Source organism: Taudactylus pleione, unplaced genomic scaffold, assembly GCF_031769625.1.
Source record: "Taudactylus pleione unplaced genomic scaffold, aTauple2 ptg000556l, whole genome shotgun sequence".
NCBI classification, from domain to species: Eukaryota; Metazoa; Chordata; class Amphibia; order Anura; family Myobatrachidae; genus Taudactylus; species Taudactylus pleione.
The window spans coordinates 1,838,503-1,864,512 of record NW_028284958.1 but is presented as its reverse complement, the minus strand read 5'-3'; the positions used below and the strand labels follow the sequence as shown (position 1 = coordinate 1,864,512).

At 42.2% G+C, this 26,010-nt stretch overlaps 1 protein-coding gene across 1 annotated transcript in view; it reads left to right on the top strand.

Moving 5' to 3' along the window:
- The window catches only part of MRPS11 (mitochondrial ribosomal protein S11), a 78,442-nt gene that overhangs the window by 38,890 nt on the left and 13,542 nt on the right, over positions 1–26,010 (top strand). Inside the window, exons 4-5 of the mRNA XM_088452837.1 lie at positions 5,636–5,765; positions 12,775–12,840. Coding sequence (XP_088308963.1) covers positions 5,636–5,765; positions 12,775–12,840 — 196 coding nt within the window. The remainder of the gene's footprint in view (positions 1–5,635; positions 5,766–12,774; positions 12,841–26,010) is intronic.

The following is a 26,010-nucleotide window of genomic DNA, read 5'->3' as shown; positions in this document are numbered from 1 at the left end:
TACTGACCACGTAGACTCACACCCCTTTTTAAACTTTAAATAGTGAGTAGTGCACATATATCCAGACTGTCATTTTTTAGAAGATTTTTTAACAGGATAAGTCTGGCAATTGTAAAAGCACAAAAACTAATTGATACAAGAATATTTGTATATTTTTTTTTTCTTACAGAGTGTATATACAGGTAAACTGTAAGCAGATATGCCATGAAGTGCATAACATTACAGTACAACCATCTAGGTAGTTAACAAACAGTTGTGCATATGCAGTCTGTTCTGGCAGAAACCTGTACCCTATCTGATGGGCAATTTAAAGGTTGGGGGGAAAAAAAAACTTTCCGGGCTACTGCAAGCATTGGGGGAGATAATGACAAAACTGGGGTGAGGTAGAATACATGATGGAATAGGGCTTCTCTCATAAGAGCTTACAATCTGCATTGGGGGCAGACAGTAGTGACAGAGCTAAGTCAGTATCCTGGGACAGAAAGGACATATGTATTAAAAGGAGAAATAAAAAAATTATTCTCCCTATTTTTTCAGGTGTGTGAATTAAACTACTCCCAGTGTGTGTTAGTTTTTTTTCCAGTAAAAGCAGTCATTGGAGGGGGGCACCAGTCCCTTGGTTTGCCAGGGGCGCTCGGACCCCTAGATACACCCCGCTTAGCACTATCCTGTTCCAGGGGTATGACGGCCAAAATCAGCATTCCTCTGCACTTATATTGCTGAGACAGGCACAGTAACTGAGATTCCTTCCCTGTCTTTTAGAGGCAGGGTGCATTTTGGACACTGAGTATATTGCAGAGTGGGTGGACGGGGACTGCTGGACACAATTATTTTTTATGTCCTGCTAGCAAGTGGGCAATACAGATGTGTGTGTATTTGTATGTGTGATTTATATAATCTCTGAATTGCATATCTGCCTAAGTATATGAATTTGTGTATTACCTTGGGGTTCAGCTCTGAATGGACTAAAACTGTGTCCAAAGAACAGCTTTGTGTCAGATGCAACAAAAAAAAACTGTCTACCTAAGGGCCTGATTCAAATGCAACTGCTTACTCTCATGCACAGGTTCTCAAACTTAGTCCTCAGGACCCCAAACAATGCATGTTTTCCAGGTCTCCTCACAGAATCACAAGTGAAATAATTAGCTCAACCTGTGGATTTTTTAAAATGTGTCAGTGAGTAATGACTACACCAATGCACCTGTCAGTAGACCTGGAAAATGTGAACCATGTCCTCAGGACCTGAGGACCGTGTTTGAGAACCATTGTTCTCGTGGATCGCAGTTGCTAAAATATGCTAATGCCTTCTAATGCTAACTACCTGTCACTCACTTTGCGAGTGGGTCCTCTGCGCGCATGATCACAATGCAATTGCTCCACGTGCGCAGTGCAGCGTATGCAAACAAAACGCTCGATTTGCGTAAAAATAACCATTGCGTTCATTTTTGAATCGTGCTCTAAGTACATGGCAGAGAATGAAGTTTGCTTTTTGACAAGAAAATGTTGTTTTCACTGTTTGCTGTTATGTGGCATGAAGTGTTCTCACTCAATAATTAACACCCTTTTGAGTACCACATGCAATATAACACTTATTACATACTGTTCTCACAAATTATGCTAAGTTTTATATAAGGAATCTGAATGTCTACAAAAAATAAACATGCTGGGTGAGAGGTAATTGGTTCTGAGTTTTTTGTGTGAGACAAACTGACCTTCTTGCACATTTAAAGGTCTGAGTTTGTCTTAAAACTCTCCAAATGTAATAGCCTGTGAACTTTTGCGTTTGAGGCTATTACATTATGTGAGTTGGGTCAGTTTTCTCCTCTGAAAAGTCTGACCTACTAATGTGACTAGCATTAAAAGGTCTGAGTTATACAGAAGCCTTCACATATTAGTGAGATACCGCTAAGGCTTCTGTGTTTTAAAGGGAAAAAAAAAAACGAAACAGTAAAAAAAAATTATGTGCAGCCCCACGCTCTGTAGAGCCTGTCCTGGTTCTTAAAATCTAGGCTTCCCCTGTATTTTATGAACCAACACAAGGTTCTGCTGAGCTGGTCCTGGTTGTGGAAATACAGAGGACAAAATGAATAGGGGGTCCCCTGTATTTTCCATAACCAGTACCGGACTTCTTTTTAGCGGGGGTGTAATGCCACAGCAGGGGACCTTTTTTCACCGGTTCCCCGGCCTAAGCATTACACCTGACTGCTAGTCAGCCCAGGCTGGGGATCCTTGGGGAGGTGGGGACCCCACAATAGAGGGGTCCCCCTCTCCAGGGCACCCCAGGCCTGGGCTGATAGTCCAGGGATATCTGCGGCACCGCTAGCCGGTGGGTGCCGAGTTGATTGTGTTAAAGTGTAGTGTAAAAAATAAATGTAATATTGTCTTTTGCTGGAGAACTAAAGGTTCCGGGAAGCCTCCCCTGTGTTGCTGGTACAAGTACCAGCATGCGGGGCATTAAGGGCCCGCTGCTACCTGTAGTTCACCTGCAAAATAAATATTAAAATAACCACAAGACACAAGAGTTACTGTGTAACTCGGACTTGCTCTGGCTAGACTCGCTATCCTGAAGCAGGTATGTTTTTTTACGAGTTTTCACACAGTAATAGTGTGAAACACTCGCACTCTATTACATTGCCCAAGTACTATGTTCATAATGGCAAAACATCTGGATGCGTTTTTTGCCATTTGCGAGTTGCGGAGGTGTGAGAAGCATGAGTTTGCATGTTCTCACACCCTATTACATAGGGCGAGTTCTGAAAATGTGCGAGTATAGCTCTATACTCAAACTTTTCCAAAACTCACACCCTACTACATCTCGCAAACAAAAGAAAAAGTCCTGTAGAATAAAATGGGACACATAGAAACCATAATTATGTGTAAAGAATTAAAAAATGGCTTTTATGATTTCTAAATTTTACAGAGCAGATAAAATATCTGTATGAATATAACTGCACCCATGATACCTGAATATGATATGTCCTGATTCTAGGAGATGGTACGTGCACACAGGGTTGCCATCTCCATCATCAGCCTCAAGCTGAGCTTCTGGGGTTTGTCCATCTGCACTGAGTGGCAGTTAAGTGAAAGCTACCTAATGTACAGCAATCAATACTTGCAAGTGTCTGTTATACATCTGGTTTGCCACGTCCTGCTATGTAATCCTGACTGCCACACTGGAAAGGAATAAGGAACTGGCTGCCTCCCTGCAGGTGGCACAGTGTGAGCTGTCTGCTGGAATAACTAAAGTGTTTAATTGAAGTGTACAAACAAAACAACGTAATTCTCCAAAGAAAAACAATGTTCCGCAGACTTATTTTATTGTGTTCCATCTTCTGCTGTTACAGCACTCACTGATTTTTAATTTTTTAATACAGAGATTTAGTACCATATTAATATTTCACTCATGTAGGGGTAATTATATTCATAAATGGCCTATAACTGGTGTTTAGAGAAGAAAACCCTCTCCCTCCCACCAGAGACACCAGTGTGTCCTAGTGTAGATACATTCTAAGGAGACCAATGCTGTGTACAACCTGCTCATACATTCTCCAATTTATTACAGCTGGAAAACTTTATGCTGTCAGAGCTCAGCCTAACGTCATTCCCGGTCACATTAACAAGATAGATCATTTCTGATAATTAACAAAACTTAATAGTAATATGTTACACAAGCTACATACACACACAACGATTTAGTTAATGAATGATTTTAGTAAACTATTTTCTACCTTGAAAAATGAACTAAAATCGTCTACTAAAGTTGTTCATTTACTATGTTCATTTAAATGTAATGAACGATTTTTTAGAACTACAAATGATTTTTGCATATTCCCTTACTGAAAATCGTTGAGTTGACAAGTCTGACTGAACTACAAACGTGAACGTGCATGAACGAAAATCGTTCATCGTTTGACTCAGAAAGTGAACGATTTTTTCAAACTATTATCGTTAAACGATATCGTTTAACGATAATCGGTCAAAAAATCGTTGTGTGTGTGTATGCACCTTAACTTATATGTCTACTATCTGTGAGCTATTTATAGAAAGAGGCAGAAGATGCCTTTAGTGGCTCACCCACATCTTGTCAATACCCTCTCCAATGGAAAACGTCCAACTGTAGGCTGCTTTGCACCGATGCGCATTAGGATGCAGCAGGGATTTAAGTTTTGAGTAACGTAAACTGAAAGATATATCTGCAGATCGACTGATCTGCAGATGATGGGTGTTCATACACACTGAACAGCTATCACTGACATCTGGCTGGGGACCCGCTGGCCGGGGATTGCCTCGCGCCCTCCCCGGACGCCTCTGCAGCAAGTGAATGAGTGGTCGTCTGACCGCCCGTACACACAGCTCAATGTGCAGATATATCTGGCATCGGTTGTGCTGAACGCGATATGTCTGTGAACAACGTCATTCAGACATAGCCTGTACATACTGGCCGACGCTCACACGATATATCGGCACCTCAATAAGTCGGTCAGTGTGTACCCAGCATTAATGTCGGAAGAGGCAGACTGGTAACTGGCAGTTCTAACTAGATTACAAATGTGGCATGCACATATGATTGCAGTACGCCATCCCCCTGGAGATATGTGGCTTAGTTAGACTTTGACACATCTTCATATACCCCTTTCATGAGTCATGTATCTGTTGCTGCCACTGAAGGATGGACAGCATCTGCATGTATCATTACATTTTAAATAATTTTATAATTTCATCAAAAAAATCCCTATTATTTAGGAGACTAATAAGTAAACAAGAGCTTTTTGGGGAGTGTCTGTTTTAATTCAACAACTTTTAAAATCAATGCTTGTGTGTTTGTTTTACATAGGTACTACAGTGGATCTACATGTTCTAGCAGTCATAGACACTCTAACACATGTATTTCTAAAGACGCCAGCATGCCCATGTAGACAATGGTTGCCAGGATTGCTGAGAAATGTAGTACCAAAACAGTTTATGACTTTACCCTATCACCCTGATACCAATCCGATGTGAGGAAGAATATCTTTAAAACTACAATTAAAATTGCAGCCTACTGGAAATATGGGATGTAGTCGGCATCTCGGCGTGCGGGATGCCAACTGTCTGAATACCGGCGCCTGACCGTCGGTGCCGACTGGTCGGGATCCCGGCACCAGCATCCCGACCGCCGGCATCCCGAAGGTAAGTATCGGGGTGTTAGGGGGAGATTAGGGGGAGGGTTAGGCACCGTGCAGGGAGTGTTAGGATTAGGGTGCGGGGAGGGGGAGGTTACGTTTAGGCACCGGGGAGGGTGGGTTAGGGTTAGGATAGGGGTTCGAAAAAATGCCTACCCGTGACTTCCTATGGGTGTCGGGATTCTGGCTGTTGGAATGCTGCTATCGGTATTCTGACCAGCAGCATCCCAACAGCCGGGATTTCGTACCCAACCCGGAAATTTAGACTGATGAGCTTCAATGTAAAGCTACATAACAAATGATCGGTGGTCCAGGAACAAAATAAATGGTGCCCGGGTTAAGGTTTTATAAGCGGATGATTATATAAACACTGGTAAGGGCATTTAGAAATAGAAGATTAATGAGATGTCTGTAATGTAAGTGTGAATGGTTACAGTAGTAATGCAGATTTGTGGCTTCTATATGTGTTGCAGCACGCACATCCAGGTCACACACTCTGATAACCAGTTTATAGCACGAACGTCCTGCGGTACAGAGGGCTTCAGAAATTCCAAGAAGAACTCTTCTGTGGCAGCTCAGACAGCGGGGATCTCCGCAGCAACTGTGAGTAAGATAATGGGGGTAGGAGGAAATGGTTTGTTTTGTAATAATGAGTGATTCACAGAATGTCTAGCTTCCCCTCCTTTTGGTAGAGTCTGATTTAGCTTTGACACTGTTTGATCTTCATGAACTTTTGAGATTCTTCACATTTATCCTTTATGTTCTGTGATGCTCACAAATGAGACAGTGACTGCTGCTGCCACTAGGTGTCAGTCCCCACCCAAGATTGCTAGACACGGAATCCTTGCAGCCTAGATTCTGTTTTTTTTTTCTGCTTCCCACCGAGATTTCCTAGCGTAATTAGATGCACGGGCAGGTCACAATGTTTCACTTCACAAAATAAAACTAATTAGGACAAGCCTGTGAAATGATAAGCCCATCAGAGTTTTATGTGCACCATTACATAAAAGACCTTACTGACCTCTGCTCGTTGTTACTGAAATAAATTCAGGCTAGCCATGGTACAGCCTCAGAAAGTTACAAATCCTATTAATCAGTCATGACCATGAATAGGCGTGTCCTGTGCTGGAAAAGACCTGCGGCAATAGGCAATACAGTTTTATATAGTTTCTAAATATGTACAGGATATCAATGGCTTTTATTTGTCATTTCATTTTTTTTTTTTTTTTTGTTCTTTTGCATACTTTATTTATTAACATTTACTTGTATCGCGCCATCAAATTCCATTAAGCTTTACAAATTAAACACAGCCACATATTTTCAGAATTCTAGTACTGGTTGCATTCTGTGTTATTTATAACTGGGAGATAAAGGGTTAATACTAATTAAAATAATGAAACTATTAAAGTCTTCAGCTTGTTTGGTCTGGTTAAAAGATAATTGAAAGTGACAAATAGTTTTTCTAGGTTTTTAATTATTTTGCTAATGTTTGCATAATTATCAATCATCCCCATGTTCTAAAATGTGATGAATCTAATCTCATGTGACACACAACAGATTTTATTATTACATTCTTTAGTCAACGAAAGATAAGACACACTCCATTATTCCATAGCCTGTAGACCCAACATTAGCAGCAATAACTTAGAGTACCAGCCAAACACAAAAAACCTGGCGCTAATATTCAAAAGATGAGGACAATTGTGATAGAATACAAAAACATGTAAGTAGAGCAGCAAAGAAATAATGTGCTTGTGATTGCACATAAAAAACCCATGAAATCAGTTGTAACACAAATCTACTAATAACCCCTGCGCTAATTATACAAGAGAAGGCTGGTATGGAAGAAAACACACACTAATAGAAAATTGCCTATAAGTAGTTTTATTATCCTAAACAATTAATTGACCGGTCAAGCAAAATAAGTTAAAATTCACACACATTCTCTATAAATAAGTAGTGCACATAAAAATAGATATCACATATTATTTAGTAAAAAGCTTCTATGAATCAGCTCATTCAGGGTATTACAGGAGGTGGATCTCAAGTGTCCTAATACATCCAATGTCAAAGGGGATTTTGCTGTGTCCACATTTACATCAAAACAATCGCAGATGTAACAGTAACTTCCCGATGCTAGAATCTCTCCGTCCTTAGACTGCAATCACAGTCATTTGGTTGTGCCTGTTTATAGAACTCCACATGGGTAATTAAGCAGTATATATGTAATTGTTGGTATGTCTCCACTTCGGAAGATCCGAATGTTCCCCTGTATGTTGATCAGGGGAGAGGGAAAGGGAGGCTAATCACCAGCCGGAGAATATGTGCGGCAGATACATGTCAGGCTTAGCATCTGCCGCTACTCGATCCCAGCCTCGACCTCAATACCGCTGTATATTCAACAGTGCAGCGTGCATTCATCTCTCTGGAGTTCCACAATGAAGACAGGCAGCTGTCACAGGGATATCCCAAATCTCTGTTTGAGGTTTGGACCCCTTGGGATGTCCCTGTGACATCTGCCTGTCTTCATTGCGGAACTCCGGAGAGATGACTGCACACTGCGCTGTTGAATATACAGCGGTATTGAGGCTGGGGTAGAGTCGCGGCTGATGCAGGATACAAACTGAGCCTAACCGCTATCTACCGTGCATATTTTCCGGCTGGAGTACATTCGGGTCTCCCGAAGTGGAGACATATAGATGGGTCCTCATACATCTAGCCTGCTTGCGAGTTAAACGGCCCTTCTAGTCGTGCCATGACGTGACTCTGTAGCGCCGAGAGTCTTTGTGCGACTTTTTACCTTCAAATGTGTCCTTTTCGCACAGCGATGCAGATAGACAGCAGGAGCTGCTTCTGCTATCTATTCGCATCACTGTGCGAATAAGATGCATTTGAAGGTAAAAAGACGCTCTGCGCTACCAAGTCACACGGAGCTCCCGTGTTGTGTGGTGCGACTTGTAGTGCACGGAGGATAGATGTATGTGGACACACCTGTACTAAAAATTACATATATCCTGCATTAATTACCCATGTGGAGTTCTATAAAAAGGCATTACAACCAAATGGCTGTGATTGCAATCTAAAGGTGCCTACACACTTATATTTTACACGATATTTTACACGATTTGCCCGATTCCGACGCATCGTGTCTACAAATTGTGTAAAATATGCCCAAATCGTGAGTGTCCACTCACGATGCCGATGCGCGTCCCCGCAGGTCGTACATCGCATCTTCAGGTGTGCCGTGCTGTAGGGCAGATTTGCCAATCTGGGACACAATGCACTGGAAAAAGTGCAGGATGCACGATGGATCGTTTGTCACATTGGACACTTTTTACACCAAATCGTGTGCAGGACTGCCGGGGAGCTGCCGGGAGAGAGTTCGAGGGAAATCGTACACAATGTCAGATCGTGAGCACATCGCCAAGTGTGTAAGCACCTTAAGACCTGAGAGATTCTAGCATCTGGAAGTTCCATCTGCGATTGTTTTGATGTAGGTGTGGACACCGCAAATACCCCTTTGACATTGGATGTAATAGGACACTTGAGATCCAACTCCTGTAATAACCTGAATGAGCTGATTCATAGAAGCTTTTTACTAAATAATATGTTATATCTGTTTTTATGTGCACTACTTATTCATAGAGAATATATGTGAATTTTAAGTTATTTTGCTCGACCGTCCAATTGAGGCCATTGATTTTTTTTTTTTAAGGCATTTGCTTATGCACAGCTCTCGTCAGGTGCTTCCACAGCATCTCAGTAGGGTTAAGAGCCCAAATGTAAAGCCCATCAGATTATGCTGGCGCTATGTAAGTAAATGTCAATAAATTAATAGCCTGCAAGATTTCGGCAATGCAGCCGATATAAAGCTGCAGTTTTAGAAGGCAAAGTCAATTCCTGCTTTAAATCTACCAGCTGTGGGGTATATGCAATCGAGTGCGATTTCCAGGAACCAATGTGATTTTGGCAATTTAGCCAGAATCATTTAAAAGGCAAAACCAGGTTGATGTCCCCTTTTTTTAAATTATTACCACTTTAAATCTGAGTTTAATCACCTAAATTACACCGCATTCCAGATATCCACCCTATTACATATACCCCTATATCGCTGAAATCTTGTGGTTGCCTGCAACTCGCAGGCTCTTACATTTGGACCTTGGTTTGGACTTGACCATGATTCTTCTTTATTTTTTGATGATGAGAGTGGCTGGTATATGCTGTCGCACAATCCAATTTTGGCCAAGCTCCAGTTGTCAGACAGACTGCCTTATGTTTTCCTCTGGAATACGCTGATATAAAGTGCAGGCTCAAGGTGGATCCTATGACTAAGAGGCGACCTGTGGCTGAAAAGCAACTCCAAATAGTCAGGCTGACTGTTAATATGTTTTGGTTGTTTGGTTCTATTACATGACTACTCACTTTGGTCTCTCTGTCCAGTGGATAATTTTGCCAAAAGTCTTATGTTTCCAATTAGTTTCAGCTAAGCTCTACTGCAGTGACTCATTTTTGGGAAACAATGGGCTTTCTCCTTGCTTACCTTTTGCATGAAAGCCATACTTCGTCATTGTGTTTATTGCCCATAAAAAAAACAATCAGCTTCCACCTATCATTTTATAGAATATACTTTATAAATGCTAGCTACAAGCTGATTGGTTGCTATGGGCAACTTATTAAATCTTTTTTTGGAGACTTGATACATCTCCCCCTTGATCTTTAGCACCACCTTGACAGAAGCCTGTAAATAATGCCACCCATAGTACAGCATTTCCTGGATGTTGCTTTTGGGCTCTTTGCAATTTCTCATACGGTCTTACCTTTCAACCATTTGATAATGTTCTAGCAGCTGCCAATAGTAGAGGGTCCTCCAGACCCCTCTGCATCCCTGCACCCACCCCCCAGTGGCTACCGCGCTGCTGATCGGGCAGCACTGGAGGACCCCCCCCACCCGAGGGCTGCAGAATGGAGCAGCTGCTTGGAAATCTAAATGAAGCAGCCCTTTGCACCCCAGTGTATACCCAGCAGATGTCAGGGAAATGTAAAGTCGCAATATCCTGATGATCGATATTCCGATATATCATCAGGTGATATTTAAAAGAATCAATATTAATGTTGAGTATAATAAAAAAAATTTAATTGTTTTAAATAGATGGTCTTGACCTAGTTCAATCATAAAAAAGACCATTTCTGAGCTGATTTTGAAAACCATGTTAGCCAGTTAAGTGGTTTAGTAAATTTTCTGGGGTGTGCACTCCCACACCTGGGAGGTTTTCTCACTGTACAATTGTTTATTTGGCTGCATAACACGTTTCAAACTGATCAGCAGAAACAACAGCTTACTTAAGATCCCATAGGCGTATTGCATACTTTATTCCACAATTTTTCTACTTGTATCCTAGTATGCATATAATGTACTAAATGGGGCTAATTGACATGAACTGAGTATAGGTGTATGTAAACACATCTAGGGGTAAATTTACTAAAGTGAGAGTTTTTAGAAGTGAGTTTTAGAAGTGATGTTGCCCATGGCAACCAATCTGATTCTAGCTATTATCTTCTAGAAGGTGCTAGTTAAATGTTAAGTAGAATCTGATTGGTTACTATGGGCAACATCACTAAAACTCGCTTCTAAAAATTCTCACTTTGGTAAATTTACCCCCTATAGTGATAACACAAACCAAACTGAACTGCTAAAGGTCGGCTTTTATATGGAGGTAGCTGCACTTCCTGATCATAAAATAATGGATTGCACCTGGCTCAAATTCCGATCTATATTTCTATGGCTGCAGTAAGGGTGCATTTACTTTATCACAAAGTTCTAAATAATATTTTTTTTTATTTTTTTGCATAAATAATTAGATATTTGTTATGGGTTAATGTCAAATGAAATTAGATGTATTAAATGTTAGGACCTGGTGATAAGTAGATGATTAATTATATCCTAATATGTAAAGCACCAATATAAAGAGGGTTTGCTTTCGTTTTCACATGACTGCATATTAAATTTGCTTAGATAGACTTGGAAATAATAGAGAATTTAGGAAAACCCACGCATCATTGATCTATTTGTTGCGGATAGTAGCAAGTTGTGACAGGCCCACATATTCATAATGCTGTATTCTAGAATCTGCTGTAATTATTTGTTTGTTTGACCATGCACTTAAAACATAAGTTAACCTTTTTAGAATTCTCCATATATTCTGTACATTACTTATGGCAAGAGTCATATTTCTATGTAACCAGCTGTATTTCTTGCTCTTTCTCTCTAAGTTGTGTACAGTGCCACTGGCATTGAGGCAGATGTGGGAGAGTTGGAATAAAATAAAATAGAATTCATCCAAAATAAATAGTTTGGATGCACGATTGCATTTGAATGTTCACGATGACAGGATCACTGTGAAAGTTGTTTCTCCAAGATACCGGTGTTCCAGGTCTTGTAATGAGCTGACTTTTTGTTACATTGTCTGCTGTCTAAAACTGTTAGAGTGCCGTTTTGTTATGTTGCAATGACAAATGTTCTTAAACCGTGTACCTTAATTGTTACAACAATCCTTTTCTAACTAAAGATGAAAATTGAACACGGTAGAAAGTTGTAAGAGATGTGAGAAACATGCAGGTATTGGATGGTGTCATTAAGATGGATATATGTGCTTCTCTAGCCTGATAGATCTACATGAATCTAGCTCTGTGAAAGCCTGGCGAGACACAATGCCGTAGTTGAGGAGTAATGCTGAGTCCCTTGTCACAATGAAAATGACTGGGTTATTTCCGAGCTGCGCGCAGTGTGGAAATGGCTTGTCCATTCCCCTCTATGTTTCTGCTTTTAGAAAGTGTTGAAATTTGAACTGCCTGACACTTCTGCTCGCTAATACTTCCCATTGTCTTTTATCTCCACGGGAGCTGACATCTCGTATGTCTGCTAAGTTGTCTGGGCTACAGCAGGTGTTCATGTTTCTACACACCATCCAAATCTGACCGCCATTCACTTCCTCAGAGAAATGTGCATTACATTACAGGAAAACCCCAGACTGTTTATATTAATAGATGCGGGTGTGAGCAGAAAAACAAAAGCCGAGGGTTTGTAACCTGCGAGGAATACAAAAATCCAAGAAACAGACAAAGTGCATGTATATTTAAGAATGAGAGACCCTCTTGAAGACCCCTAAGCCATTTAAAAACAATGCACCTTTCAAGTTGATGGTCAGTAGGTGTTCTGTTAAAAGGCATTTTGTGCTTATAGATTAGTAGCTGGCTGTTCCATTTATTCAAGCTGCTACCCCTGCTGCTTAATTCATAAGCCACGATTTTCTCTTACCAATTTTCTCCCTGCTTGCCACTCAGTATTTGTTGTATAATTGTTTATTGCTGGGTAGATCAGTACGGGTGTTCCCACCACAATGCCTGGACAAATTGTGAGCCGTATTCTGACCCTTTTTTGTGTGTGTTGTTTTGTATTCGTTTTCATGCAGATAGAAAGCCTGACTAATTGTAACTAAGGGACCATGAGAGAGCGCCTATAGAGATTCTGCTAGTGTTCATTTAGTTAAGGCACTTGTCACATTTGATTGGTCATCTTTTTCAGTCCTCACAAATGTTATTTTTCCTCTTGCAGAAAGCTGTTAATAAAGGTGTTTTGCACGTGAGGGTGGTTGTGAAAGGCTTAGGAACCGGAAGATTGGTAAGTTTCTTTCAGACCCACATCAAACCATTGTGAAAACTGATGCATTTGAAAAAGTAGCTATAACCACAGGGGACAGTGCTCCATATGAGTGACTTTTTTAGTATGTTTCACTAAATGTGATTGGTATAAATTATATTCATTCCAAACGATCCGGCACTAATTCCCAACAGGTATCATCTATTCAGGTGGGTGTCCTTGTCATTCCATATTCCACAAGGTTGTTCTCTAAACACACACTGCACTCTGATTCAATTGCAGTAAGACATCAATGTTTGCTGTATTTCAAGTGTCAGCTATGTGTCCATCAGTATATGGTAACCGTTCTAATGCTTGCAGCAGTCTGATGACAAAACAATATATCAAATTCTGAGGGATATATATACTAAACTGCAGGTTTTTATAAGTTGTGATGTTGCCCATAGCAACCAATCAATATTCAGTCAACATTGCATGTCGGTAAAGTGCAGAAGTGCCATCAAACCAAGTAAAAAGCTCTGATCTCACAGCGTAAGTCCCTGTGTGCAAACCTTTCTGGGCGAATCGGCATTAATTTCTCAAGGCTGTGGGAAACCTTGTGTCTTGTCAAAGTAACATCCAAATGAATGCCGTGTGCCACCTAAAATTTTCATGGCAACTGTATTCCCTCATGGCAGTGGCCTCTTTCAGCAGGATGATGCGCCATGCCGCACTGCAAAAATTGTTCATAAATAGTTTGAGGAACATAACGAGTTCAAGGTGTTGACCCGGCCTCCATAATACGATTGTGCATCTGTGGGATGTGCTGGAAAAGCAAGTTAATGGAAAAACAAGTTCAAGCCAAGGATCTGCTGCTAACGTCTTGTGGAGTCCATGCCACGTCGGGGTCAGCATGCATGAAAGTTGCCTACACAATAATAGGCAGGCAGGTGTGGTGGATGGGCATGTGTCTCTGTCTCTCTCCTTGCTCTGACTTTGTTACGGATATTCACTTTTTTAATGGATGCTTTTTTTGACGGTGGATTAAAACTCCTTTATTATTTTGCATAAAAGGATGTGCTGGCTCTTTTGGTTTTATACATTAATATTATATGTGCAGTGCACTCTGGGCCTGATTCAGAGCCGCTCGTAAGCGGCCGCTCGTTCGCTCCGAGCGATGTTCGCACATCTGCGCATGCGTATGGGTCGTAATGGTCATGCGCCAACCAGTCATTGCGGTCGGAAATTGTGCGCTCGCAAAATAGCGAGTGCCTGCTAATTTGAGTGACCGGATGAGGCGTTTGTGGGTGGTAACAGGGAAAGGTGTTTGAAAACGGGGAGTGGAGATCCGAACGCAGGCGTGCCAAACTGTCAAAACGGGCGTTTTAAGGGTGTGCATAATTAACAAAGCAGCGTCATCGGCCACGTCACTTGGTTGTCTCTTAGCCTGAACTGTTCGCATGATTGCGGTAGGAAAATCCAACCACAAGCACTGCGAGCAGTTCAGACGCCTTTCGATGTACTCGATGAATCTAATAAATAGCGGAGATGACGTATGATGCGAACGGCCAGGGCGCGTCTTTACAAAATAGCGAGCGCATGTTTCGCTCGCTCAGACATAGAGGCGTCAACAGACCGCAAAGAGCGAGCGCTCAATTTAAATAGCCGGACCCTTTTTCTGAACGACCGTTCGCAAATAGCGTCCGGCTCTGAATCAGGCCCTCTGTTCTTCTGATATTGAAGTGTGTGCTACTGGTCTAAAGTGGAATATGAAAGATAGATATAAGTATAGGTCTGGCACTCGCACCTTGTATGCTATTACAATGAATGCTGGGGTGATCCTTGGGTAACCCAATAATAACCAAAGGTAACTCCACAGGTTGCAGAGATTAAGGCACACTCTAGACTTGTTTATTCACAATAATACATAAGCTTTATTAGCATGCATAGAAATAGTTGCCAACGTTTCGGTCCACATTGGAACCTTTGTGAAGGCATAGTACAATAAGAGATACATATAGCTGTAATATAAATGGAAACCAACAAAAATCAGAAAAAAACAGGGTTACAGAAATGCCTCCCAGGCCCTTAATCTGGCTGCTAAAACTAAAATAATCTCTACATGTTACAATATTAAAAGGTAATAATATTAATGCAGTGGTGGACATATAAACTAATTTATCAAAGAAACAGGGTGGTGACAGAGTACTATGTTATCAATAATAGTACTGTTATCAATAAAATTGCTAACCAACATAGAAATAAATAGGCTCATTATTGGTAAGAGGCTACATGTGCAAAGTGTACTGAAACATGGACATGCACACTGTGCGTAGTAGACTAGCATTAGCAAATAAAGCAGCTACATGTGCAAAATGCACTAAAGCATGAAAATTGTGAACAAACAGCATATAAAACAACTACATGTGCAGAGTCTACTAAGGTATAAACCTATACATTGTGCATAGTGGACAAACATTAGCATATAAAACTATTACATGTAATTAAATAATTAGAACAAAAGTACATCTTACCTAAAGACAGTGGCTAGAGCAAACACATGCTGTTGTGTTTATGCTGGGGCATGTGCAGTATTTATGAGCAGTGACATAGGACCAGAGAGGTCTCCCCCTATGTTTGTAAAAACCGGGTGTATACTAATAATACCAATCACACAAGCAATTAGGAGTGTGTGGCCTGTGTGGTAACTTGTTAAAGGCTCATAGAGAGCAAAACCAAAGTGTATAAGTCAGAGGTTCTCAAACTTTTTTGAATCACGGCGCCCTAGAGTATCAGCATTGTTTTCACGGCACCCCTAAGCCAAACGATTGTTATTGAGAAATTCAGAAAAATTGTAGTAAAGTGAAGTAAATTGTGCTAACCTGTCATCCTTAGGGTCAGTTATGTGGTGGTGGACTGGTTTGAGCTTCTGTTTGTCCACATATTTACATTACATTGACGATAAATAATTTGATTTGGTGCTGGCCCACCAACTTGAGGCACCCCAGGGTGCCACGGCGCACAGTTTGGGAACCACTGGTATAAGTGTTGAAAAACTGGCATAAATATCCATGACAGGAAGTGGAACAGTCACCATGACAGTGAAATACAGGAAGTGTGGCAATTTTACAGAAATAATGAACAATGAAAGGAAGTGGGGAAAGCTGTACAGGTAAAACACATACATTGAGAATGTATATGCCACATGTTAAACCAGAAAAACGGATGAGCCAAAATATTAATATAAAAGGCTAGTCAGAATAAAGAATAAACAAATAGAAAGAGAAGAATAAAATAAATATAAATATAAAAAAATGGCAATAAATAATAATTAAAAATAAAAAAGAAATGGACGAACACCGTAGCATGTACAATCTATTGTAATAAACCACATGTAATGTAATTTTCAATTAATTTAGTATACACTAATAGTATAATGTGCGATATGGGCTGATATATATATATATATAGCAACAGGGGGCCTGGGTGACATAAAACCAGGTATTCCAATGGGATAGTTCTGGTGTAATAGAGCAAGAACTGGCCGTAAAAGATTAAAATCGGTCTCTCGATGTCTAAGCCTCAGGAGCATGTGTAAAAAGTCCATAGTGATCTCCGCTGTTAATGATGTAAAGTCAAGTTTATCAAATAATACGTGATCTATTTCATCATGAGTAGAAGAGAGCTCCTTGCTCAGCTTGAGACGATAGGGCCTCATCAAATAAAGGGGTTCCACCAATTGCCATGGTTTCATGTAACCCTTGGTGCCATGGATCTGTTGTCCTATAGCTGCTGTATTCTTCTATATGGCGATGCTGGTGGGTGTCCAGAATAAGTGGAGATAAAGTCCACTCAATAAATTAGATGGTCTGTGGTCAGGCACTCACACCTTGTATGCTATTACAATGTATGATAGTGGGAACTCTAAGGATCACCCCAGCATTCATTGTATTAGCATACAAGGTGTGAGTGCCAGACCACAGACCATCTAATTTATTGAGTGGACTTTGGGTCTCATTCAGACTCGCTCCGGGGCTCACTACAAAAGGGGCGGCTGTCGATGTTGATCGACAGCTCGCCCCGTTTTGTAGGCGTGGCGGGGGGGGGGTGGTTTCACAAACTGAGGCGTTCCAAAGCGAACGCTTGCCGGTTGTGGGTGGCCCCACTGACATCACCAGTGATGTCAGTGGGAGAGCTTCCGGCTCTATTAGAGCTGAAAGCTCTCTGGGGCTTGCGGCAGACGAGACCCTACCTCAAGGGTCTCATCGCAAGCCCCGATGGTCTCGACCATCGCGACCATCAACCTGGTCACTCGCTAAGGCTGTGGGTGGTAACCCACATCCTAGCGAGCGGGCAGGAGGCCGGATCATTTTTGACATGCGGCCGTCCTCATGCAGAGCGAGCGCTCGCATTTTGCGAGCGTCTCTGAATGAGATCCTTTGTCTCCGCTTATTCTGGACACCCACCAGCATCGCCATATAGAAGAATACAGCGGCTATAGGAGAACAGATCCAGGGCACCAAGGGTTACATGAAACCATGGCAATTGGTGGAACCCCTTTATTTGAAGAGGCCCTATTGTCTCAAGCTGAGCAAGGAGCTCTCTTCTACTTATGATGAAATAGATCTCGTATTCTTTGATAAACTTGACTTTACATCATTAACCGCTGAGACCACTATGGACTTTTTACACATGTTCCTGAGGCTTATGCTGTCCATCCACTAGGTGATTAAACCTAGCGATGGAGCGATAACGACGGTCGTTATCGCTCCATCGCTTGGTAATCGCCCGCAAATCGGGCAGTAAAATGTTAAAAACGACCAGTGATGCACGCACCCGCTGGTCGTTTTTTACATCAATCATTGCCCGAACATGACGGTCAACCTGACGACCGCCGTCAGGTTGTCATGTTCGGGGATGATTGATCTGCATACACTGAACGTCTGAACATTCAGTGTATGCACTTCACCCCGCGGGAGACGACGGCGTCGTAATCGTGCCGTCATCCCCGCATCGTGTAGTGGATGGGCAGCATTAGACGTCGAGAGACCGATTTTAATCTTTTACAGCCAGTTCTTCTTCTATTACACTGATATAAAACCAGGGTATTCCAATGGGATTGTTATGCTTATGTCACCCAGACCCCCTGAGTTGCTATATATATATATATATATATATATATATATATATATATATATATATATATCTATATATATATCTCTCAGCCCATATTACACATTGTACTATTACGTATATACTAAATTAATTGAAAATTACATTACATGTGGTTTATTACAATAGATAGTACATGCTACGGTGTTCGTCCATTTCTTTTTTTTATTTGTAATTATTTATTGCCATTTTTTTTATATTTATTTTATTCTCTTTCTATTTGTTCTTTATTGTGACTAGCCTTTTATATTAATATTTTGGCTCATCCGTTTTTCTGGTTTAATATGTGGCATATACATTCTCAATATGTGTGTTTTACCTGTACAGCTTTCCCCACTTCCTTTCATTGTTCATTAATTCTGTAAAATTGCCACACTTCTTGTGGCAACATTTAGTATATATTACCCTGCCTCACTTCCTCTCACTTATACCCCTTTTTACACCAGAGCTAAAACCTGGGTTATTGAAGGGTTAACCCGGGCAGCTCCCTGGTGTAAAAAGGGGAGAGGGTTGGATCGCCGGGTCGAGTGACCCGGCAATCCAACCCAGGTAAATAGCAGGGTTTAACATGGGCGTAGCCCGTGAAACCCTGCTGTGAGAACTGCGCACTCCGGGTCACGATGACCTGGAGTGCGCTGCAAGCCGGCCGATTGGTCCGGCTTCAGTGGCGCTTAGAGATGACCTCATCTCCAAGCGACCTCTTACACGCCGGAAAAGCTGGGTCTATGCAGACCCGACTCTGGCGTGAGCGGCACCGACTCGGGAATATCCCGAGTCGGCGCCGGCAAAATTCCGGGTCTGATCCGGATAGGAACCCTGTTCCAACTCTGGGTCAGACCCGGAATTTGGGTGGAAAAGGGGTATTAGTCTGTCCTGCCATACTTCCTTCCATTATGCAGGAGTTATGCCACACTTCCTGTATTTCACTGTCATGGTGACTGCACCACTTCCTGTCACGGATATTTATGCCAGTTTGTCAGAACTTATACACTTTGGTTTTGCTCTCTATGAGCCTTTAACAAGTTAGCACACAGGCCACACACTCCTAATTGCTTGTGTGATTGGTATTATTATTATTATTATTATTATACACCCGGTTTTTACAAACATAGGGGGACACCTCTGGTCCTATGTCACTGCTCATAAATACTGCACATGCCCCAGCATAAACACAACAGCATGTGTTTGCTCTAGCCACTATGTCTTTAAGTAAGATGTACTTTTGTTCTAATTATTTATCGCATTATTTACTGTTTATCCCTTGGTGCACTTTGCACATATGCTAATGTTTGTCCACTATGTATAGGTTTATGCCTTACTACACTCTGCACATGTAGTTGTTTTATATGCTAATGTTTGCTCACCATGTTCATGCTTCAGTGCGTTTTGCACATGTAGCTGCTTTATTTGCTAATGCTAGTCTACTACGCACAGTGGCGCTGATTCAGAGCCGGACGCTCTGACAGAGCACTCGCTCTGAATCAGGGCCGGCCTTCTTGTTTTTTAGAGCGGCCTCCTGGCCGCTCGCATAGCTGTGGGTGACCACCCACAGCTATAGCGAGCGGCCAGGAAGATTGTCGCGATGGTCAAGACCATCGCGGCCATCGGGCTTGCGACAAGACCCTTGTGGTAGGGTCTCGTTGCCGCAAGCCCCAGAGAGCTTTCGGCTCTTAGCAGAGCCCAAAGATCTCAGTGGGGCCGGCCCCAGACGGTAGGCGTTCCCATGGGAACGCCTTCGTCTGGGCCACCACGCCCCCAGCCCGCCCACCAAAGGGGGCGTGCTGTCACTCAACATCGACAGCACGCCCACTCTGGTACGAGACCCGGAGCCCACTCTGGTACGAGACCCGGAGCGACTGTTTGCCCGTCGCTATCCGGGTCTCGCGCATGCGCACTGGGCCACCATCGACCCACTTGCGAGCGCTCGCGAGCGGGTCTGAATCAGGCCCAGTGTGCATGTCCATGTTTCAGTACACTTTGCACATGTAGCCTCTTACCAATAATGAGCCTATTTATTTCTATGTTGGTTAGCAATTTTATTGATAACAGTACTATTATTGATAACATAGTACTCTGTCACCACCCTGTTTCTTTAGATAAATGAGTTTATATGTCCACCACTGCATTAATATTATTACCTTTTAATATTGTAACATGTAGAGATTATTTTAGTTTTAGCAGCCAGATTAAGGGCCTGGGAGGCATTTCTGTAACCCTGTTTTTTTTTCAGATTTTTGTTGGTTTCCATTTATATTACAGCTATATGTATCTCTTATTGTACTATGCCTTGACAAAGGTTCCAATGTGGACCGAAACGTTGGCAACTATTTCTATGCATGCTAATAAAGCTTATGTATGATTGTGAATAAACAAGTCTATAGAGAGTGCCTTAATCTCTGCAACCTATGGAGTTACCTTTTGGATATACATATATTATACAATGCAAAGGTGCGACACTCAAGGCATAAATAATAAAATATGCAAAGGCAGGCTTGGCTTTTTCAACGTTTCAGTTACTCCAACTCTTGTTAGGAAATCTGCAGAATGCAATACACACATACCTTTTAAATGCTGCACCACGTGAAGCCAGATAACCAGGACTGCACACCCACTCGACGGCCATTTTGGATGACGTCATCACGCTGACGGCGTGCTCCGACGCTCCTATACTGTGTCACCATCACCACAAAACGGGTACATCAGTGTAAACAATGATCAGCGCAAGGAAAAAATGCAAATAAAAAAATATATATATAAATTTTAGTGTGTATATAATCTCATCCATTTATGTGCGCAAGGTTTGAAAGGGAGAATGCAAAAGACAAAATTAACCTATGTTAGGAATGTATGAAATCCATTATCCTGACAGCTTTTAACCAATAATAGTCTAAAATCCAAGTGCTAAATTCCATATCGAAGCTATGCGAGAACATCATGGTGGCATACTGACTAATACCCCTTTTCTACCAAAAATCCCTGGTCTGACCCGAGATTTAATCCCATTTTTGTTGCGACGTCGACCCGGGAATATCCCTGGTCAATGCCGTTCGCACTGCACTTGTCTTGATGTTATAACCAAGCGCCGGAAAATCCAGCTCTCCCTTGAACGCCAGACCGGAGCAGGCCGGTGACCAGGGGTGGTTGTCCTTCCCGGGGAGGGGGTCCTTCCCGGGTGTGGCTGTCATTTGGGAGGCTGTCTGTGACAGCTGTAACGGGGCAGCGAGAGATTACAGCCTCCCAGTATGAATCGGGGATGGGGTAAAAACAGATGTCACACAGACAGCCTCCCGAATGACAGCCAATCACCATGCGGGAAACCACTGAGCCTGACCAGGGTTTTGTTATGAATCCCTGGGTAGATTCACTGTGAGACTGATTTGGCTATCGGAAATGAGGAGCACAACAGAATAGAATAAGACTGAGGAAGAGAGCAGCCTAAACCATACTTGCCGACAATCAGCTCCAGCCTTTCGGGAGGGAGCTGATTTGTCGGCTAACAGCGGGGGGCGGGGCCAGCCATTGAAGTCACATTGGGGGCGGAGCCGGCCATTGTCTGCACATTGGTGCAGGGCCGCGCGATCGCGGCCCCGCCCCCTCTTCACAATTCCGTTATTTTCGGCATTGTGAAGCAGGGGGCGGAGCCACAATAACGCGATTCAGCGCGAATCGCATCACCGCCCCACCCGAGGTCACAGGCTTCTGGGAGGCTTGTCTGCCTTTCCGGAGGGCCGGGATCAGCACCCAAAAATCGGGCGGCTCCCGGCCAAATCGGGAGGGTAGGCAAGCCTGGCCTTAAATGCCAGTAGTAGTTCTAGAGTCTGATGCCTATCAAGAAGAGGATGCCGACCAGTGGCCGGTTTACAACCTTGAATGCTGATGTGTACAAGGTTTGAGATACAAGTCAATTTATAATTGATGCCTTCATGAAGGGTGTTTACTTGATTGGTATGCAGGCGAGTTGCAGCCTTGAGTGCTGATGTGCACAAAGTTTGAGATTAGTCATTTGATAATTAATGCTTTGAAGGTTGGTGTGGCCTTGTGGCCGAGTTGCAGCCTTGAGGGCTGATAAATACTTGGCTGAGATGGGCCTTGTGGCCAAGTTGCAGCCTTGAGGACTGATGTATACTTGGCTATGGTGCTGCCTAGTCAGCCATGAAGTGATAACGAGAGTCCAATCAGACGCGGAAGTGTGGCTGAAACTGCTGTAAGATAGAAAATGTAATATCCACTCAGACGCAGCAGTGCAGCAGAGACTACTGTAAAGTGGATAACGCACAGTCCACTTTGACACTGCAGTGCGGCTGAGACTACTGCAAAGGAAAATAATCGAAGTCCACTCAGACTCCACAGTACGACTGTAACAGAAGTAAAACACGCTGACAGGAGGTACTGGATAAACCACAAGAATGATTTCCACACACTAAATCGGGAGCCACGTAACAAAAGCTATATCCGGCATCCGAGCAGGGGTTCAGCAGAGGTAAAAAAGCAGAGAGCTCCAATCAGGAGAGGGCAAAGATGACGGAGAAGCCAGGTTCGAGGACCTCACAAAAGAGCAGCCCAGCGTCCCAGTCTCCTAGCAACGGGTCTGAGAGGACTGACCGGAGTATTGTTGACCGCAGCTGCAGCTTGTGACAGGCTTTACCCACATAAAACTTTGCTCCTAGGACCCTTTTCCACGGAGCCGCTACCTGGGTTGATGCTGCAATAACCTGGATATTTTGGCCAGTGGAAAAGGGGAAGAACATCACTGCCTCTTGGGTTTGATCACAAACCTGATTATATCAGTAGGTAGATTTTTATTTTTATGTTGTACCTATTACTGGTAGACATGCAAACACATAGCAGGGTCAATTTAAGCAGAAGCATAACCAACCTATCATAAGGTATTTAATTATCTTATGTTTATATGTCCATGCAGGCTGGTAGTATGTCTAATAGAATGGGGCAATGATTTTCAGGAAAGTGGAGCAGCACAGTAAAAGTCTTGAATACGGCAGTTAGAGGGGGTGACTAATGGGAGGAGAGGTGACAGGAAGAATGGAGAGGAATAGAGGGAGTGTGGACTGAGATGAATTATGAGACATAGGAAGGGGAGAAGTATCTTTGAAAGTGAGTGTAAGAAGCTCAGACTGGCTTTAGAGCCTGATTCAGATGTAAACTCAGAACACACAGCAGCTGTGCTTTTGGCTGTAGCTGCTTTGTGTGACTATTTTAATACTGCAGGAGGCGCCTGAATGAAATGTACACCTCCTGACAGCATTGCAGATCCATGTGATGGATCGTAATCGTTGCAGCTTCGACCATGTAGGAAAGCCAAAGGCTACTCAGAATGGCCATCTTAGCTGTGTTATAGAGGCCAGGAAATCTGCATCTTCCATTGCAGAACTCCCATCGTTTCCAGGAACGTGAGTTGGCGCCACCCCCTCCCCACCCCCAAAAAGCTGCGGCTGCAGGGCACTGCAGGCGTGATCTCATGACTTGTTTTTGCACATGCACGGAACAGATCCTACGCGTGTACAGTTCACCCACCATCAAGTTGGTACGTAAACCATCAGATTTACTTACTAATACAGGGGTGGGCAGTAAGCGGCCCTCTAGCTGCTGTAGAACTACACCTATCAGCATGCCCAATCATGGTTTTGCTATTTAGACATGCTCAAACTGTTGAAGGTCGTGCTGGTATGTGTATTTCTACAGCAGTTGGAGAGCTGCTTAATGCCCCCCTCCCCCTGTTCTAACCTGACCTGAATCAGGCCCTTGGTGCGGAAAGGGTAGCAAGTGAAGGAGTTAAACAGAGCGAGCTAGGAAGATGAGATGAGCATCAGCACTGAGGGGAAGCAGGGCAACCGCAGCATAATAAGTTGCAATAGTAAAGGTGGAAGATGACAAGGGCATGAATAAATGATTTGGTTGCCTCCAGAGTGAGGAAAGGTCTAATCCTGGAACTGTTACAGAGGAGAAAGCGGCAGGGTTGGGATATAGTATGAATGTGGAGGTTAAATAAGAGCGGAGTACATGATGACCCCCAGTCATCAGACTTGGGGGAGTGGAGAGAAAATAGTATTCGCAACAGAAAGAGAGAGGTGGGGAGGAGAACGACCCCTCCTGGGGGAGATCGGAGGACAATGAGTCCGGTCTTCAAAATTAGTATGTAATCTGCACTGGAGCAGGAGTTGATGTCTTACCTGCACATAACTTTTCATTACGAATACTACTCAACCAATAGCAGCATGTGTTAAACAAGGAAATCATCTATCACTGGGTGAAGATAGAGGTGAGTTACAAGAGGATTCTGTTAATCAACCATATATACAGGCAAGACTTAACTAAAGTTAGTTCAGTCAATTTACTGGTGTGCTGTTTATGAATGGGTTGAGTTTAAGAACTGACCAGATAGGGTAAGCCTTAGGCACAAGAGACTATGTTAACATTACAAGATACGGAACTGACATTCCCTGTTTTAAACAGTGTTGGTGTTTTTTTTTTTTTTGTTTTTTTTAAAGTGGGTAATGCTCTGGTCAGCAGTGTACATTTGTATGACCTGGAGATGGGTACATACAGGGACACCTTATGCTCTGATGGTTATTAAATTTGCATCAATTAAATCATATAAGCCATTTTGTCCTTATATTAATATGGAGAGAATACCTAACTCTCTTGCTTTATAGCTAAAACATTTGTGTGACAATATTACATTATTGGATCTCTGATGTGACAGCTGCAAAATGAGAGAACATTGAGATACTCTAAATGACCAGCTTATTTTTTTCATTGTTTGGCCCGAGCAAATTTTCATATGCATTTAAATCTTTTGACAGAAGTGTTAATAGTGACTTGATTTAAATTTCTCTTGTGTTCATTCACTTAGTATATTTTTAGCAATTAACAAAATGCAATTTGGCGTGACCACCCTTTTGCCTTCGAAACAGACTTGTGACTGTTTTAACGTACACATGTGGGGACTTGGTTCAGAACTACTGAGACACCCTCCTTATTAATTAATTAATTATGGCTTAATTTGGCCAATAATTACATGTCATTTGTGGGGTGAAATTCAGCAAAATGCTGACTAATGGGTTACAAGATGTGGGACAGGTATAAGGGAGTGCTGTTTGAATGGGACATATGCTTTTAAACTTGCAGATGGGAGCTACTTACATGCATTTTTTATGCACCCCAAATTTATCTAAAGCATTTACTTTGCAGAAAAACACTTGCTTTCTATAATATTTTCTCTTGTTTTTAAAATAATGCTTATTTGACACGGTTTAAGAACCCTAAATACTTTGCTTTTGGACACTTACAGACTTCTATACTGTTATCTATTATTAGTTTGTATGTTGGGGGGTACAGGCTGATTTCTCCATTTTTTTTTTTTTTTTACCCACACTTAACGCAGATTTTACCAGAAAGAATTACTGAGCAAAATCCAGAATAAGCATTTTCTAATTGCATTGCATGTTAAATGGGAGCGCGCATACACGCAATAAGTGAAATTCTTGGGCAAAATGCACTTTAAGTTAACACACGATCGTAAAAAATTCTATCGCGGCTAAGTGAATTTGGCCCTAATTTATTTACTTCAATTATTATTATTTTTTTTTTTTTAAATAAAACCAAAGTAATGCATGCATGAAAAAGTGCCTTATGTTGCAGTCAAATATTTCACATGGTCCATAAGATTCCTAATGAAGTCTTTAATCCAAAATAAAGGAGGTCCATATGTAGTCCCTACAGCAGCAGAGTATCGGCTTAAAAAGAAACCGCCAACGCGTTATTTTAATGAGGCTTTTATATGATTCTATGTTGTAAGACAAATGTGGAGGAAAGTAGGGCACATTTCATATCTCTACTTATTTGTCTAATCACTGTCAATTTCCACACATGTCCATTGTGGGGAGCTCTCAGAGAGAAAGAGAGAGAGAGTTAGTGTATAACTGTAGTGTACACGCATCATAGATCTATCATAGCATGTACCGCCTGTGCAGCTTCCTCTCTTATTTTGTGCTTGCTGCACCAAAGGTGACAATTGCTCAA